The sequence below is a fragment of the Aethalodelphis obliquidens genome, unplaced genomic scaffold (assembly GCF_003676395.1).
Source record: "Aethalodelphis obliquidens isolate GAN/ISIS:26980383/991018 unplaced genomic scaffold, ASM367639v1 scaffold42, whole genome shotgun sequence".
Lineage (NCBI taxonomy): Eukaryota > Metazoa > Chordata > Mammalia > Artiodactyla > Delphinidae > Aethalodelphis > Aethalodelphis obliquidens.
Window position 1 is genome coordinate 9,036,315 of NW_020837986.1, and position 19,585 is coordinate 9,055,899.

Here is a 19,585-nt window from a genome sequence, read left to right on the forward strand (position 1 = left end):
GTTTTAAAATTTTCCTTGAACTAGATTTCTGGGCAAAGGTGCTTCTATAGCACCTTGTGTTTTTAAAAGTCCTTTTCACACTCTCTCTCTCTCTCTTTTTTTTTTTTCCTTCCGATTTTAGGAATTGGAGATGGTCTAGATAAGAGTTCCCAGAGAGGTTACAAGCCTTTTGAGATAAATAAGGGAGGTGTGGGGAATGATGAAAAGAAATGGGTGAACTGTGAACTGTCTCTAGAACTGCATTTCCAGTTTCACAAAGATTCATAAGGTATAATTCAAATGACATCACAGGCTGATCCACCCATCCAACTACTTTATCCTCAATTTGCTTCTTTATATTAGGGAGATTTCTAACTGAGATGTAAGTCAAAAAATGTTTATGTTTTGCCCAGGCAACGTTGTTGGTTCCCTCTAGCACGTCCAATCAATAGTGCTTGAAGGGCGGATTTACATGCCTTAGTCCAGGGGGTATATGTGATGGTGTTGGTGCCGTCCTCATTGGACCTGGCTTTAAAAGGGGCTGCCATTACAGGGTGGGCAGTATGGATGGTCTTCTGCAGGGGATCAACCTCAGTGCTATAAAAAAGGAAGTTCAGAGAGAGATGGATAGAAAGCAGAGCTTTATGGCGGACATTCAGAGGGACAGAAAAAAGCAGATTTGGAGAGAGAGAGTTCTCAGAAGCCTCAGAGGATTTTTCTAGTTTGGAAATTTTTTGAGAGTTCGTTTCTCTGGGGGAAGCAATAGTAGTGGATTCATTATTACAATTGGAGGCCTCAAAATACCGATTGAAATATGCTTCCCGTTCTCTTTGTCTTGTTCTATAGCTTTTCTCCAATTGAGCACACAAACTAATTTAGAAATTTTGAATGAGCCACAAGTGGACCAACAGAGTTTCAACTTGTTGTGGGTGATTTTTGTCCAATGCGAAAGAAATTTAGAAGAGGAAGGCCCATAAGTTTTAAACATAAATTGATCTGGAGTTCTGGATGGTGGCAGTGCCTGTAGAAACCCAACTCTCCATAACTGAGTACTCACCAAGATGAACAATTCCCTTCCCAGATAAAGCCAGCAACAGAGGACACCCAAATAAAGGCTCAGAACCTCAACCATATTGGGAGGTTCGGAACCAAGAAGACTTACCCCTAAGACCCAAGACCACTGAGAGATGACTGAGTACAAAGGACTCCTGTAGGTGCCTTACTTGTGCCTGCAGCAGCTCCATGGGTAGAAGTGAGTCACTTTGGCTCCCACTTCTGACACCATGTAATGTCCAACAATAATCAGTTTCAAGGCTGTACAGCACAAAGAGTGTTATTTGGGGTCTTAGGCATCGCAATTCGGTAAAAATTGCGATGCCTAAGATTCAGGTAAAACCAAAAGAGTGTTCCAGGGAACAGACAGAATCAGGGCAAAAGCTACAAGGTTTTTAAAGTTGTAAGAATTATGTTTGGCTCTCAAGCAAAAAGGAAATATTCATCCTTAAGGGACAGCTTTCATGAATTACTTAGGGTAATGGTCTGGTAAGTATCATAGACTGTGACAGGTTATTTAGGGTAAGGGTCTCATAAGTATCTTGAGTTTCTAGAACATTGTGCAGATGTTCTGGATCACTGTTTTAAGACAATAAGTGGCCAACGTTCAGATTTCATCCAGGCTGAGACATGCAAAAATCCCACTTCCTCAGTGGCCTCTCAGCTCCATTTTAGAGAGCTCTCCTAGTGATACTGACTGCATTTTGATTTTCCTTTCACAAAGTGCAGAGACAGGGTACACTTTCGGGTTGGTCGATCAAATGGCTGAATAGTCTCATCAAAACCCAAAGTCTGTTTCACAGTTTTGGCTTCTATCAGAAGCTTTCCTCCTAATGATTTCAGGAGAGCTAACCATAGCAATGGCAAATTCACCTTTTGTCATATCTTAGGGGCTCCCAAGCAAATCTATGTTGGAATCAGCCTGGCTGATGCAACTACCATTTGAATTTAGGAGCCAATGCTCCTAAAATATGAGTTGAAATATGTGTTGAGATTGGCTCTTAGCAATGAGTTTAAAAGGATTCATCAACTATGTTTACTCAGAAGTACCCCACTGAAGTCTGGCCACTCTCTCATGTGTTTGAGCATCCCAATCCCCAAATACATGGTCACCCCACCCCAAACATTGAGGCACGCCCAGGAAGTCACCACAAGCAAAACTCTATAGGATGGGATGGCCTCTCTCTGTGACTGCCTAAAAGCAATAGAACTTATACCCAGCTCTAGTTACAGAAAAGAACAATGGTTTTCAAGGCTGACCTAGGTTAAAATCCCAAAGCACTTAACACATGTGTGTGACCTTTGGCAAATCATTTCACCTCCCTGGGCTTCATTTCCAAATCTTTTAAATAACACCTGGGGTGTTTATCCAAAACCAATTCTCTTCTTCCTGATACTAGACCTTACCCTCTAACCCAATGGGTAACATGTGACCTGTTTGGGTCAATCATTTTATAACACAGCAATTGGTCCAGGAATTAATGCAATCAGACTTGTTGAAGTCATTCACTTATGTTGGAACTGGAGGAGCAGAGGCTTTCTTTCATCTCTAGATGTGAAGCCGTAAAGATGGGACCTCAAAGCTGCTTGCAGCGGTAGCCCTCATGTTCCCACATGGTTTGCACCCTCCTTGACTTTATCGCTTAACTCTTCCCCTTTACTCATTTTGCCCATCCAAATGGGCCTCTCTGCTATTTCTCAACACCAGGCATGCTCCTGCATGCTCCTGCTCCATCTTGGCTAAGAGATGCGTGTGCACACATGGGAAAACCCTGAGATATACCAAATACAGGCACAGAACCAGGAAAAGCAAGATGATTGGCCAAAGGAAACCCGGAAGAAATGCCCCATAAGAGTGATTCAAACTACCACGGGAGTGCGACTCTCTCTCTGAGTCTGCCTATGTGTCCATCCACACGTACTCTTTTTCCTCCTACTAAACACTTTGTTTCACTACTTTCCATGTATGGTGGGAATTTATTTCTGCAAAGCCGAAGGGCCAGGTCCTTGTCCCTGGCCACTGGTCTAGTGGCTAGGATTCAGCGTTCTCACTGACGCTGCCCAACCTCAATCTCTGGCCAGGAATCGAAACCCTGCTTCAAGCCGCTGCAGGCTGTGGCCATCCAAGATCAATAGTAGGTACTCAAATATGGTAGCTATTATCATTTTGCCAGGTCTCTTTTTTTTTTGTTTTCAAAGAATTCCTTGACAGATCTGGAGACAAGTTTCTACATCTACGAACAGAAAAAGACTTATGAAGGAAAAAAAAAAGAAAAAGACTTATGGGGCACACACCAGGAGGTGATCTTTGGATCTGTATGTGTGTGTATACACATTTTGTTTTACAAGTTTTCTTTCTTGAGCATTATTTTTATCAGACAAGAAAACCAACACTTTTTTAAAAAAGAATTTTGGCTTGCTTTGGGATTTTGACAGATGGAAAAAAGAATGTCTTGAGGAGGTCAGATTCAAAGAAAGAACCAGGGACTGGTGGTAGGTGGCACTGAGAACTAGTGGCACTGGTTTAAGAGGAAGTTGTGCAGAGATGTAAAACCACAAGGTTAATACTGCCAGAGGTAAAATTGCCCAACTCAGCTGGGTGGGCGGAAGCAAGGAAGGGCAAGGAAGAACTGCTGGGGGTATTCAAGGTCATTAAGCAATGGGCCTTAAATTAATTGAATTTACAGTTTTTTCTAGTCCTAACTATGGTGAGACTGACATCAGAGGAGAGCTTGAATAGTCACTTCTCTCCGTACAACCAGAGCAGAGGGCCTGTGTCTAGTAGGCATTTGTTTCCACGTTGTGGAATGACTGGATGGAATAGGATCACCAGGACCAAGTGGAAGTGAAGTGACAAACTAGGAACCACCCGAGTTTTGGAGTCAGCTTTGAATGTTGATCTGTCACTTAGCCATGTGACCTTGCTCAAGAAACCACCTTGTGCAAGATCTAGGGCCCCTACAAAGTAGGAGATTAGGGGAAACATAATAAATATGGCATTAAATTATACTCTTTAACAAGCAAAAACAAAAAGAATTAAATTCTCAAAAGCAATTGCTTTGAATAAACCCAACTGATTAAACTTAAAACCCTGCTTATATCACCTTCTACTGCCCAAGAAACCTTGCTGTCAGGGCAGACTTTCCCACAAGTCTTATAAACACAAATTTTCAAATAGCCATTTCCAAGTTTAAATACGTCTTTCACATTTAAATGCTCTTTGTTGTCTCTTTGACCCCTCTCCCCTTGTTTTGGTTTCACAAGTCTTGAAAACTGTCTGTTTTTTCTCAAAATATTCTGTGGTTTAAAGGTTTGTTTTTCTGGGCCTGGCCCTTCTGTGCAGAGGAGGGCAAGGTCACCTCTCCATACTTTCCCCCACGGGTCTATGGGATAAGGGAGCAATTGGAAAATTTGGATTAACTAATATAAAATAATTTTATATCAAAACTCCCGTTAGTGAGCAATTGTTGGCAAGTGAGTAGGAGCATGGGCTTTAGAGCCAGGCTGGATTGCTTGGGTTTGAATTCAGGCTTCATCACTCCCTAGCTGGGTGACCCTGGGCAAAACACTCAGTTCTCTGTACCTCAGTTCCTTACATCTTAAGGTTATTGGGATACTTAAATTAATTAATATTTGTAAGTCCTTAGAAGAGCGCCTGGCACACAGTAAAGCGCTAAGTGTTTGCTGAAAATATTTTGCTCAACCCTAGACCACAAACTAGTTCACGCTGCTTGATGATAATCTGCCTCACTCACCCTGTACCTCCTGGATGGGTCTATGGCTGTGTTGATGGGAAGGTGTACTGGCTTAGTAGTCCTTTTACCAACACGGCCAAGGGTAAGCCTGGGGTACTCATGTGAAGTTCAGTTCACCAGAAGAGCCCCTGCTCCAGACTGTAGTGGGATGTCCTGGGCACACTCTTCCCCGACCCCCGCGCTTATCAGCACCACTCTTAGTTCTGCTTCTACTCACTCGCTTTAGCGTAAACGCCGGGGTGGGGTTAAGGGTCATTGGGCGGTCACTGCGCCTGCGCCGGGACTGGGGGTTGGGGGCCTGAAGCGGGTGGCCTGCCTGGCCCCAAGGTCTGAGCTGTCAGTGCGCCTGCGCGGCCGGCCAGTAGGCTGGCAGTACTAAGCTGCCTCGCCGCCGCCGCCGCCACTGAGCTGCGAGTGCGCCTGCGCGCGGGTCGGGCGCCGGGGTTCTTGACTGTGCCGCGCGGGGCGCTGGGTGTAGCCATGCAGAGTGCCGACTCGCAGAAGCCCCCCAAGCGGCCCCGGCGCGATGGCAGCCCGAGAACCCCGCCAAACACCCCTCCCGCAGACACAGAGAGGTCCCCGAGCCCCGACCTTCACCCCGACCACCGGACCTGGGGCCCGGAGCAGGTGTGCTCCTTCCTAAGGGACTGTGGCTTCAGCGATTCTGGACTGCTGGAACGCTGCCGAGGTAGCAGGGCTGTAGGGGTGAGGGGCCGGGGGCCGGCGACCCGAGGTCGCGACAGCCGGGCCTGAGAGAGGGCTCCCTGAGGCCGTGAGCGTGGGGGCCTCAGAGAGGAGCCAGAGCGGCCGAGGGAGACCGGACGCGGGAGGCACCCGAAGGGGTGGACCTGAGGCGGGGGCGCCCAGGAGGGATGACCGGAGGCGGAGAACGGAAACCTGAGGCTGCGAGCCCTCGGAGAAGGTTGCCTGAGGCGGGGGAGAGAAACTTGACGCGGGAGGCACCCGCAGGGGTGGACCTGAGGGGCGGCGCCCAGGAGAGATACCCTGAGATGGAGGGAGAAGAAATGGGGCGTCTGGCGTTGCGGACCCGTAGGAAGGGAGCGGACTTCGGGGGTTGTGAACCTGGGGCGGGGAGGGGGCAGCTGGTCTAACTCTGGTGGGCTTCTTCAGGAACTTGGCACCCCAGCGCCGGACAGGCGGGACTCAGGTTCCTTTTTTAGTTAGAAGACCCTTGGTGGGAGGGTTGCTGTCATTCAAGCTCACCAGGCTCGGGAAACCCCCCTCTGCTGATGCAGCTCCCTGAACACTTGCCACGTGAGAGTATATTTGGGTGCTTTAAAGTTTGTTTCCTCCACTCCCCTCCCAACTCGGGGTTTGTCTAACCGGGAAAGAACTTTTCTGTTAATCTCTGAATCCGCATCGCCTTACCGTAGCGTCCGGGTAGGACTCAATACATGCGTGATGACTGTACTTGCAGAGCTTAGTAAAGATCATGTTTTGTTCTCCAATAGTTTCCCTCGCTAAATCTGAACCCTGGGGTGGTTCGGTTGACCACTGAACTCCCAGGTGCCCACAACTTGGCCTGTAGGTTGTGAGTTTTAAGCGACTTTACTGGCTTAAGTTCAAGCATCCATCCACTTGAAATCTACTCAACTTCCCGTAAGGGGGATGAAGTTTGACCTCTGCTTTACCCTCTGAAGTGTTCAATAGAAAAGTGGTGTGATTTGCAAATGCAGTAAACTTTTGCAGTTGGGGGGGTAGAACCCTGTTTGCTTAGGCTGGGTGGGAGGAACTAAAGAAGTGTTGAAGACGTAAAGATAGCTTGATGGGTGAAGGAAATTGCACTTCTCTTTTTCCCTAGCACCACCGCCCCGCTCACACCCCACACACCCCCACACACACACCCCGCCTTGGTTTTCCTCCCCTTCTGGGGTGGAATTTTTCTTTTGAGTAGCAGTAGGTGGGGATGAAGTAGTTTTATGTCTTCAAAATGTGATTGGCTATATTGTTGGCTGCCTATTTCAGTGGTGTCCTGTAGATTAATGCATCAGTCTTCAGAATGATCTGTTCTCTTGAACCACAGTCTAATACTAGAAGACATTACATGCTTTAAATTGGTAAAAACTGACCAAGTGTTCACAGTTGCTAATTTCTTACTGCTCCCTGATCAACTTCTCCTAAGAACTGGCTGACCACAGCCAACGTCCTGTCAGACTGGGGTCACTTCCTCTCCAAAGATTCTGCTTATCTCTGCTTGCTCCTACTTTATCCTATTAAAAAACAAACAAACCAACCAAAAAAAACCTTTTGATTTTGAGCCACTTGCAGATTTCTGAGGTCAGAACGTTCTCCCTATTGCAATAATTTTCTCCCTAATTAGAGTCTGTCCCTATCTAAGTCCAGATTTTTTTAATTGAAGTATAGTTAATTTACAATGTTGTATTAGTTTCTGGTATACAGAAAAGTGATATGTGTGTGTGTGTGTGTGTATGTAGTCTTTTTCAGATTCTTTTCTGTTATAGATTATTACAAGGTGTTGAATGTAGTTCCCTGTGCTATACAGTACGACCTTGTTTTTTATCTGTTTTATACACAGCAGCTTGCAAGTCCAAATTTGTTTTTATTTGACAAAACTAAGCACAGGTGCTGGGTCCCTTTCCTCATTTTGGAATACAATTTCACAGGAATTTAGAGACTGTAATGTGTATTTTTTAGTAGATGATGTGTTTGAGATTCAAAGGCCACACAACTAGAAAAAAGCAGAGCTGGATTTTTTTTTTTTTTTTTTTTTTTCAGAGCTGGATTTTAAAGTTAGGTCTTTGGACTCCAGAATTCATGCCACTTATACCTTAACAAGTGTTCTCATCAAAATACATTGGATTTCCCTCAACAATAAGGGAATAAACAAACCAGTGAGAAAAGAAAAGAAATGGAGAACATAACCAAAGTTATAAAGTCAACTAAGAACAAGGAAAAAAACACCCCAGTAGGAAAATGAGCAAAACACAAGAACAATTGACAAGCAGCCAATAAAAACAGAAAAAAAACATTCAGTCTTAACAGTAATTTTAAAAACACTGATTTTAAAATTTAAATGGAAAAATATTTAAAGATTGGTAATCCAATAAAGTTGATGGAAGTATCAATTTGCTTAACCCTGGACAGTTTGGGAATACCTTTTTACTTATAGAAAATTTTACTTGTAGGAGTTTACAGAAACATTTGTACACTGTCCAAAGAAATATATTCAAGATTATTCTTCTAACCACTAGTTATAAATAGCAAAAAAGTAGAAATGGTCTAAATATCCATTGATAATAATAGTAAGTAATATTGATGATTAACAATTTATGGAGCATTTACTTTGCGTGAAGTACTATTCTCTACACTTCATGTTTCATCTTATAAAATCTTTACAATAACTCTGTGACATAGGTTCAGTTATACTCATTTTAGTGGTGAGGAGCATAAGGTTCAGAAGAAATTGGTTAAATGTGTTATGGTACATCTGTATTGTGGAATAAAAGACAACCATTAAAAATGATGAAACTACATCATTAATAATTGTTAATAATTGACAAGAAAGATCTTTATGACCTATTAGTTGGGAAAAATAGATTATAAACAACATAATTTCATTTGTATAAAATTACATAATTGCATAAGTAAATGTCTTGAATTTTGTTATCTAAAATATTAATGATTATTAGGAGAATATGAGTAAGTTGATATTTTATACTTTATATTGTTTGGATTTTTTATATTGAATATTTTTTATGCTTGAAAAACACCCCCCAAAATGCCATTTTCATTTAAATGTTTTTTTCTTTCTGGAAAATTACATCCTCATTTTCTCTTGTTACCTTTAGAAAGACTTTTGTTTGTTTGAAAATAGTCCAGTGTTCTGGAATCTGAGGTCAGGAAGATCTGGAATTAACTATATAGAAAGATAAAGAAAAATAAACCATGTGAGACTTCCCTGGTGGCACAGTGGTTAAGAATCCGCCTGCCAATGCAGGGGATGCGGATTTGAGCCCTGGTCTGGGAGGACCCCACATCCCTGGAGCAACTAAGCCCGTGAACCACAGCTACTGAGCCTGCGCTCTAGAGCCTGTGAGCCACAACTACTGAGCCCATGTGCCTACAGCCCGTGCCCTGCAACAAGGGAAGACACTGCAATGAGAAGCCCGCACACCACTACGAAGAGTAGCCCCTGCTCGACACAACTAGAGAAAGCCCATGTGCAGCAAAGAAGACCCAATGCAGCCAAAATAAATAAATAAATAAATAAATATTTTTAATGTATATAAACCTTACTAAACAGATTGTGTGCTTTCTTTGGAGGTTTTAGAACTAAGTCAACTTGTGGAGCATCCCTCAGGCTATGGTTTTGACCTGACTATTCTAACAATAGACTGACATTTCTTTCCCCGCCCCACCCCAAACCTCACCTGTTTCAGGAAGAAGCTGCCAGTTTTGCAGCTGGACTTCCTTACAAATAATTTACTCAAATAATTTAAAAAATTTTACCTGGTTTATCAAAAAAATCCTCTTGGTATAGTTATCAAATTAAAATTAAGACTTTCCGGGCTTCCCTGGGGCGCAGTAGTTAAGAATCCTCCTGCCAATGCAGGGGACACAGCTTTGAGCCCTGGTCCGGGAAGATACCACATGCCGCAGAGCAACTAAGTCCATATGCCACAACTACTGAGCCTGTGCTCTAGAGCCTGCAAGCCACAACTACTGAAGCCCGCGCACCTAGAGCCCGTGCTCTGCAACAAGAGAAGCCACCGCAGTGAGAAGCCCTTGCACCACAACGAAGAGTAGCCAGCACTCACCGCAACTAGAGGAAGCCCGTGCGCAGCAACGAAGACCCAATGCAGCCAAAAATAAATAAATTTATTTAAAAAAAGAAATTAAAAATAAATAAAATTAAGACTTTCCAAGTAGCAATCAAAAATGTGGTACTTGGCACAGTTTGTTGCCAGTACTGGGTGCTCAAAAAAATGTTGATCTGAGTAAATTCTGGTGGATCCAAATTGAAAGAAATCAAAAGCATGTGCTGTGAATATTGAAATCATTCATTTTTTTCCCTCCCTTTTCTTCCATAGAGAAGAAAATCACAGGTTCAATACTGCCCTTTCTTGATGAGTCTCTTCTTGAAGACCTTGGAATAAGGTAAGAATGATAAAATTCACATTGTAGCCAAGCATACTTAAGACCTTTTTATTCACACTGAAGAGACAAAGCCCAAGATTGCTGATATTAAGTGTCCTCATTTTAAATCTGCACAGGTTTTAAAACAGAATACCACACCTGCTGTCTAAGAGTTGTTTTTATTTGTTTTTGCTGTGCAAATCCTATGTTAAATATTACTAATGATTCCTGTTTTTAAAAATTTTGCTAATAAGCCTTCATGAAGTTTGTAGTGACCAACTTTTTACTCTCAAGTTCAGAATAATTGAATTATACACTCCAGAAAATGTAGAAGAATTGATAGGAAAAAGTGTTGGCAAGAAAAATCAAGGCTACAACCCTATCTTGAGTATATTTCTAGGTCTTTCTAGAGCTACTTAAGGCTGGAATGCTTCCCTGGTATTAGATTTAAAGACACTATCCAAAGTAGTTTGGCACTTCTCAGATGTATGATTTGGGACAATTTATTTAACCCTTCAGTTTCTGCACCTGTGAAATGGATAATAATAATAATGAGACATTGTATGTAGAGTGATTAGCACATGTTAAGCCCTTCATAAATTATATATGTAGGTTGAGATCCCTATATGTGACTGGAGATTCTAGGGTCTAGATTTGTGTAAGTCCACTTTAAATATCTCAGTTGAAGATCCAATCAATATTTAAACCTTCCTTAAAGTAGAGACTTTGTTTCTATTAGGGAATTGGCAACAGTGGTAAAATGTGGTCTTTTCTTCTGGAATTCCACTTAGCTAAGTGTTGTTTGTGGAAACAGTAACCAAAGAATCAGAACAAAAGATTATACTGAATTACTTCATGCACTGTTGTTTAGTAATTGATAATGCAAGTAGATTGAGGGAAAGATTACTTTAGAACATTTTACTGACTTTTAATAAGCCTCCTTTGGGTCAGAATCCTTGGGAACCTAATCTTGCCTCTTTCATAATTAGGTATCAGCCCCTTCTGTCCCCCCAAAGTCCCGCTTACTACCTATTTCTTATGTATAATAGTAGCTTATTGTTTGAACTGAATGGAATTTTTTCTAATAGAGTTTTGCTTTTAAAGGGAACCATATACTTTGTGGACCCAAATGCTGTTGATTTATTCAACAAATATTTATGGAGGGCTCATTATGCGTTAGGCATTCTTCCAGGAACTTGGGACACATGAGTTAACAAAATAGTAAAAATTCCAAAAGGAACACTATATGTCATGTCTTTTTGTGTCCACCTCTTAACTCTGAGGTGGATTCTGCAGTATCCCTTAGAGCTGTGTTTTCCTATGCAGCAGCCACTATCTACGTGTTAAAATTAATTAAAATTAAATGAAGTGAAAATTTTAATTTCTCAGTTATACTATCCATAATTCAGGTGCTCAGTAGCCACTTATGGCTGGTGGCTACCATGCTGAACAGGGCAGATATAGAATATTTCCATCATGACAAAGTTCTCCTGGACAGAGCTGCCTTTGAGGATTTCAGTGGGATCCGTTGAAGTTGTTCACAGTCGTCCAGTGCAACCAACTTATTAATGTACCCTTGCATTATTTTCCCCTCGTTTCCTGTTTCACCTTTTCTAGCCCTCCACTCCATATCCCAGGATTCACATCCAAAATAAATTAACTGTATGCATGCTCTTGTCCTACACTCTGCTTTCTAGGGGGAATCCAGTTTAGACAAGTACTCCTGTATTTCCTCAGTTTTATGATTAACTGATGACGGTAAAAGATTTTTCTAAAAAAATAAGAAATATTGTCACATTAAATGTACACATCAGTTGTAAGAAACAGTAGATTTCAGAAATGATGAAATATGGAAATAAAATCTTATTGTAGTCCAACTATTCTGGCCCAAATCTTTGTTTAAAGTATTTATTTTGCCATAGCCTTTGCCAAAACAAAAACACCTCCAGGTTTTGGGTGGCTTTTTAAATATACTTTAATCAGTGATTTTTTTAAAAAAATTAAGTATTTTTATTGAGGTATAATTGACATATTAGTTTCAGGTGTACAATGTAATGATTCAATGTTCGTATATATTGCGAAGTGATTACCACAATAAGTCTAGTACCCTCTGTCACCATACAAAATTACAAAGACATTTTTTTTCTTGTGATGAGGACTTTTAAGATTTACTCTCTTCGGAATTCCCTGGCAGTCCAGTGGTTAGGAGTCTGTGCTTTCACTGCCAAGGGTGAGGGTTCGATCCCTGATCAGGAAACTAAGATCCTGCAAGCTGTGCAAAAAAACAAAACAAAACAAAAAACAACAAAAAACAGATTTACTCTCTTGGGTCAACAAAAAATTAATCAATATTCGATCTAAATGAGAAATAGAGAGTTTTATTCAAGCCAACCTGAGGATTATAACCCAAGAGACAGTCTTTTAGAAAACTCTGAGGACTCCTCTGCCTGTTAGAAGTCAAAGGAACAGTCATATACATTTTCGAGAAAACAGATTGTACATCAAAGTGACACACTGACATTTTATGTAAAGTTCACCAAAGATACATAGTCCAGATCTGCACATAGGCACAGTATGTCACCAAGATCCCTTACAGGATTAGGAAAGGAAAAATTAATCTTCTAAGGAGTTACATTGTTGGCATCAGAAGAAGGAAAAAAGCATTGTTTTTTACAGTTGAGCAGGCATTCCCAACTTTGAGGAGGTCTGGTTAATGTATAATGCACATTGCACATTAGGGAGGGCCCAGTACAAGCAGGGAACATGTTATGCTTAAATTTTCTTGCCCTGCTTAAAACATAAATTGTATACCATCACTTGGCAACTTTAAACATGCACTACAACATTATTGACTATAGTCATCATGGAGTACATTACATTCCCATGACTTATTTATTTTATAACTGGAAGTTTGTACCTCTTGAAGCCCCTTCACCCATTTTGCCCACCCCCCCATGTGATTTCTTTATGAATACAGTAGTTTCTTTTTGAGTTCTAATTAAGTGATGAATACTGAGTATCAGTTGAGGAAAAGACTGGGCTGTGAGGTTGGTTTAGGTTTGGTATTATTTTATGCTGTGATTCTTGGTTATGCTCCACTGTGCAACTATACTTAACCTGTGTCAGTTACAGCTCTGCCTTAAAGTACTTCTTGGAGCCTGGCCTTTCCCTATGCTTGTTATTTCAAACTGATGAGGGTAGGGGAATAGTAAAACACAAGCTATGCTGCTTTAATGGTTTATCAGCTGTAATCATGCTTCTGTACATTCCAAAAAAATCCTTCTTAGATTCTGTAGTTACTGTGGGTCTTGGGGGACAACATAGAGGTCAATTGTAGTACTTCTGGCTCCAAGTCTATCTAGGACTTTTAGCAAAAGATTTACATTTCAGTCTAATTAGCTAAAGGATTGATAAAGGCTAACCCCTTGCCTCCTACTTCAGCCAGGTACCAGGCTAACATGCCTAGACCAATTAGTAAGTGTAAATGGAGCAAGAAAGTGAATTATAGGATTTTGAGTTGTTTAATTCCTATTAAATTCTTTCTCAAGACTGGAGCATTATGAGTAATTACTAATAGAGGACAATAGGTATAAATGAAGCTAAAACCATATATACTTGATTCATGCATAATTCATACCTGATGCTCATAAGTCAAACTTGGAACTTTGCAACTCATCACTATAAAGAGTTTTAAAAATCTATTCATGGACTGATCACATGACTGACAGCCACCCCTGCCAAGAAGTCTTACATTGTCCTGCGTTTCCTTTCATTGTATTCTAGACATTTGCATTTGATGTGACTGTTTCTTAGTTGATGTAAGCAATGATTATTTCACTTTGAAAGTTATTTTGATATGACAAAGGCTCAGTTTGTCAAACAAATGTAGTCTTCCTATATGTAACATCTTTGCCCAGTTTAGTTAGATAACTTTGTTCACATACTCACCGCTTGGTTATACTAATAAACTCCTAGATTCTTGTCCTTAAAACACTGCTGATGGGATAAATATTGAATTTAACATCAATAATAATTTCTATAACATCTGTAATCATAGTTAAAATTCTCCTATAGTTCTTGAGGGCACGAACTGAGTCTTTTGTATCCTCAGTGCCGGACACACTGTTTAATCCCTCTCCAGCCCTGTGAGGGAGATAGTATTATCTCTGTGCTATAGATGAGAACGTCAGTGTACCAAAAAAGGTTAAGTAACTTTTCCAAGATCATATAGATTCCACGTGCAGATGTGAGTCAGTTCTGCCTGATTCCAAAAACCTTTTTCATTATCACTGTGCTCTACTTCAAAGGGATTTACCTATCTTGAGATTTCGCTTACGTGAGCCATGCAAATTTAGGATCATGAGGGTAGATGTTGGCCTCAATTAGGTTAAAATAAGTTTGAAGTGTAAATTGAGCATTCAGTGATATAGGTATGAGAGGTGTTGAAGTCTGAATTTACCAAGAGAGAAGAGGAGTGAGGGCAGAAGAGTTTCATGTCTTAGAAGCAAAGGAAGGGAGAGGGTTTCTAATAGGAGTATGTTTGAATTATTAACTGTTCCTTTTAATCTGACTTCTATTCTAACAACCTACAGTTGATTATATACTATTATATACTCCAGGGATTATTATTTAGCAAATAATGATAGATTTGCTTATCCTGTTATAATTTTAGTTCCTATGGGAAGAGAATAAAGCTGCTTAATAATATCCAACAACTGGATCAAACTCATGTTTATACAATGAAGGTAAGAGGAATCTGAGCTTATTATTTTTTTAATATAAAGTGATATAACTCAATTATGTAGAATTCATTTTGAAAAGAATGGAAAGAAATCTCTTTTCAGTAACGGGATTGTGAGTAATGGGTTTTTACTTTCCTAAACTTTCTGCATTTTCTAAAATAACCACGAGAAAAACTAAAATATTTTAAGCACACAGAAAAGCATAGATAGACTACTGCCCAGCTTGTCAAATCTTAACATTTTGCCTAATTTGCTTCAGGTCTATTATTTTTAGAACAAAATATTAGAAACAGTAGAAGGCCTTGTTTGTACCCCTCTTGAATTCTGTTTCCATCCTTTTTTCCCCAAGTGTTTAATCATTTTCTTGAATGTTTTTTTAGATTTTTACTACATGTGTATGTATAGCCATAAACAGTGTATAGTATTGTTTTACATATTTTTTAAACATTTATAAATGGAATTTCATTTTATTAGAAGTAACCTTCTAAGCTTTCATATAATGTTATATTTTTGAGAACTATCCATATCGACACATATAGCCCTAGTTACCCCTTAGTCATAGAATAACTTTTAAATTAAAATTACTTATCAGTTTTGGTGAACTTTTTTGTCAAACAGCAGACCAAAGAACAGATATATGCCTAAAATTTGATCTATCAATAACTGTTTATTTCTTATCCCCCATCCCCTCCCAGACATTTCAAAAGCCCTGTTTTTCACACTCAGTGTCCCAAGAATCATTTTAACAAGCAGTCAACTGCCTAGCTCCCATCTCAGAAATTCTGATTCTGGGAACTTACAGTAGAGACCCAGGAATGTGCATTTTTCACAAGCTCTTCAGGATGGTTCTAATACCGTAATTAAAGAAATGTTTCTTGATTGGTTGGTGACAGGAAATGTACCACACTGTTTATGCTTTTGACATCTATAGGGTAAGAAAACTTAGTTTCAGACCTGGAAGAGGGGATGGGGTCTCATTCTCCTTTTACACAGTCATCTTTTGCACTTTTCATCAGAGGTGTTTTATGTATTGAGTTATCTCAGATCCTATGAGCACATGAATTTCAATTTTACTGTTACAAGTTAGTCTGCTTATTTTTCATTGAAAATCGTGTTTGAAGATATTTAATAAGTGTGTTTGGTTCAATTCTACAAGAATCTTCTTTTACAGACAAAGTAGTTGTTCTTAGAGCAAATCTGTTATTTGAGGAATGATCAAATCGTAGCCCTTTTTGAAAATGTTACCTAATATTAAAATACTTCATTTTTATGAAGAAGTAAATAGAAGAATCACTTACCAAAGATGATATCTAAATATTTTGTTCTGCAATTGGGAGACAGTTGCTGTCCTGCATTCTTTTTTGTCCTTTCTCAATAGCAGCAGCATGGGTGTTCTCATCAGGCAGGGCAGAGATAAGATGAGTTTTCTTCATTAGTTGAGATCATCTCAGATAATCTCTGAGGTCACATTTTCACAGTTTGCAACAAAAAATCTTTTTGAAGTAATTTTCAAGGCAGTCAGTAGTTTCATTTGCCCCCTTTTATTTATTTTTTCTATTTTTCATTAAAAACAAAATTGTTTAACCTCATATGTAAACTATAGTCATTGAAAATAGATCTTAAAGCTACTAAGTACTTGAGTCGGTGAGTCACTGTCTAGTAATGAAATTGATACCTTTTTTGACCTTAGCTTCATCAGCAGTACAGTTGAACAAAGAATTAATTCCTACCCTAATTTGGCATCTACCTTTTTTTTTTAAAATCTTTATTGGAGTATAATTGCTTTACAATGGGGTGTTAGTTACCTTTTTTAACCCTTTTTTTTTTTAAATAAAAACAGCTTTAGTGAGATATAATTCACATACCTTGCAATTCATTCATTTTATTTTATTTTATTTTATTTTTTATTGAAGTGTAGTTGATTTACAATGTTGTGCCAATCTCTGCTGTACAGCAAAGTGACTCAGTTACACACAGATATTTTCTTTTATTCACTCATTTTAAATATACAAGTCAGTGTTTTTTAGAAAGTTCACAAGGTTGTTCAGTCATCACCACAATCTAATTTAAATTGTAACAGTTCTTTATATATTCAGGATACAATTCCCTTATTAAATATATAATATGCAAATATTTTCTCCCATCCTCTGGATTATCTTTTTACTGTCTTTTTATTTATTTATTTAGACCACATCATGAGGCTTGCGGGCTCTTAGTTCCCTGACCAGGGATTGAACCTGGGGTCCCAACAGTGGAAGCGTAGAGTCCTAACCCCTGGATCACCAGGGAATTCCCTATATTTTTAGTTTAGTTTAGTTTTGTTTTTTTAATCAGTATTGCTTCTTTGTAAATGTGTTTATTTATTTATTTTTGGCTGCATTGGGTCTTCGTTGCTGTGCGCAGGCTTTCTCTAGTTTCAGTGAGCAGGGGCCTCTCCTCATTGTAGTGCATGGGCTTTTCATTGCAGAGCACAGGCTTTAGAGCACAGGCTCAGTAGTTGTGGCGCACGAGCTTAGTTGCTCCACAGAATGTGGGATCCTCCCAGACCAGGGATCAAACCCGTGTCCCCTGCATTGGCAGGCGGATTCTCAACCACCATCCCACCAGGGAAGTCCCCTCTTTTTAGTTTCTTGATGGTGTTCTTTGGAGCACAAAAGTTTTAAATTTTGATATAGTCCAGTGTATCTATTTTTGCTTTTGTCTCTTATGCATTTGGTGTCATATCTAAGAAACCATTGCCTAACCGAAGACTATAACCTCTTATTCTTGGCTTAGTTTTCTTCATGCTAAATTTAGTTCAATTGGCCTCTGAAACCAGGAATTGCATAATAGTGAGGATGAAGTGCAGTGTTTGACATAGTAGGCACTAATTTGTCAAATGTATTGGTGATTTTTTTTTTTTTTTTTGGCCATGCTGTGTGGCTTTGGGGATCCTAGTTCCCTGATCAAGGATCTAACCTGTGCCCTCCCCACAGTGGAAGCGCAGAGTCCTAACCACTGGACGACCAGGAAAGTCCCTGGTCTTTTTAAAAAAGAATTTTAAAACAGTGAAATGTCTACCTAATATGTGTGAAATTATAGAATCACCACCTCTGAATCTTTTTCTGAGGGTTCCTGTTCCCCTTTCTTCAGGGTAGAACTGACCACTCCTTCTTTTGTTTCTTTTTCCCCATTCTCTTTCCCCACTACTCTACAAATAGATTCTATTATTTTTCCTGGGGGCAGGAATGGTAATTATTCATCCCTCATCCTCAGTGCTTGGCATATACAGAAGGCAATAGAATTGTTTCATCCTGCTTGGCTAGTAACACAACAGAATATCATATACCTTTAAAAGTGATAAGTAAGTGGACCATGTGACTATAGAAGGAGTAGATTATATTAAATAACACTGGGAGACACCAGCTCTGAGACACCCTGGGCACCTTAGCCAGGCACCCAAGGATCTGGCCCCGCTCACCAGTGGGCTGACACAAGCTTCAGGACAACCCTGACCCTACAGCCAGCTGTGTCAGGAACCAGCCCCACACCCCCAGCTCTGGGACCCCTGGGTCCTGCAGCCAGGGACCCCAGAATCCAGCTGTGCCCCCGCCATTGGGCCAGCACTAGCCCCAGGACCCAGTTTTACCCACCAGTAGGTGGGCACCAGTCCTAGGAGCTCCTAGACCCTGATCCTGCCCACCAGAGGGCAGACACGGGCCCCAGGACCACTGCAGCCCCACAGCCTGCCCTGTCAGGACCCAGCCAACACATCAGCAGTCCAGGGGCCCTACCTCTGAACCCTGCCCACCAGTAGGCCAGCTCCAGCTCTGGGGCACCTTGGGTGCCTCCGTCAGCAGCCCTGGGATCCAGGCCCACCCATCAGCAGACTGTCAGCTTCGGGACCCCCAGGGCCCTGCATCCAGAGACCTCGGGACCAGCTCCACCCACCAGTGAGCTGGCAGTAGCCTAGGACCCACCCTGGGCCCTGCGCCTGCCCACCAGCAGGCTGACAACAGCCCTGTGACGCCCCAGCCCCTGGACCCACCCATCAGCAAGCCAACACCAGCTCTGAGGTACTTTGGACTCCTCAGCCAGCCACCCTGGAATTCATCCCCACTCACCAGCAGGCTAGCACCAGCTTTGGGACACCCTGGAACTCACAACCAGCAGTGTTAAGAACTGGCCCCACCCACCAGCAGGCCAACACCAGATTCAGGAACCTCAGCCTCACAACCACTCATCTCAGAACCTGGCTCTGCCCACCAGTGAGCCAGCAGTAGCCCCAGGATCCCCTGGGGTTCTGCAGCCAGCCACCTTGTGACCCGGCCCTGCCAACCAGTGGCTAGCAGCCTCCACACAAGGTAGGGCCTGGCAACCAAGCAAATTGGGGTGCCAGCCATGCCTATCAGACCACCCACAGTAGTCAGCCCACCACAACAGAAGGACCCATGCAGCTCACACTGGGGGCATCCCTAGAACATATAACCCTAGTGACCAGAGGGGAGTGCGCTGCTGGGACACATAGGACGCCTCCCACAAAAGGCCACTTCTCCAAGGTCAGGAAACATAACCAACATATCAGATACGTAGAAATAAAAACAGCAGTTTAGGCAAAATGAGACAGTAGAGGAATATGTTCCAAACTAAACAAGACAATAGAGGAATATGTTCCAAACTAAATAAAATATGTTTATTTTATTTGAACAAAATAAAACCTCAAAAGAACTAAGTGAAGTGGAGATAGACAATCTAGCTGATAAAGAGTTGAAGGTAATGATAGTAAATAAGATCAAAGAACTCAGGAGAAGAATGGATTCACAGAGTGAGATGTTAGAAATTTTTAACAAAGAGTTAGAAAATATGGAGAAGAACCAAGCAGGGATGAGGAATACCATAACTGAAATGAAAAATACACTAGAAGGAATCAGCAGTAGACTAAGAGAGAATATTAAAAGC

At 41.0% G+C, this 19,585-nt stretch overlaps 1 protein-coding gene across 3 annotated transcripts in view; it reads left to right on the plus strand.

Annotated features, from left to right (window-relative positions):
- Nucleotides 1-5,206: 5,206 nt before the first annotated feature.
- SAMHD1 (SAM and HD domain containing deoxynucleoside triphosphate triphosphohydrolase 1) overlaps nt 5,207-19,585 on the plus strand; it is a 62,825-nt gene continuing 48,446 nt past the window's right edge. The window contains exons 1-3 of one of the 3 annotated variants that reach the window (XM_027078360.1): nt 5,207-5,475; nt 9,860-9,926; nt 14,578-14,650. In XM_027078360.1, the coding sequence (XP_026934161.1) occupies nt 5,268-5,475; nt 9,860-9,926; nt 14,578-14,650 (348 nt within the window). In that variant the 5' untranslated portion in view covers nt 5,207-5,267. The remainder of the gene's footprint in view (nt 5,476-9,859; nt 9,927-14,577; nt 14,651-19,585) is intronic. The other 2 variants (XM_027078362.1, XM_027078361.1) reach the window with 2 other exon arrangements.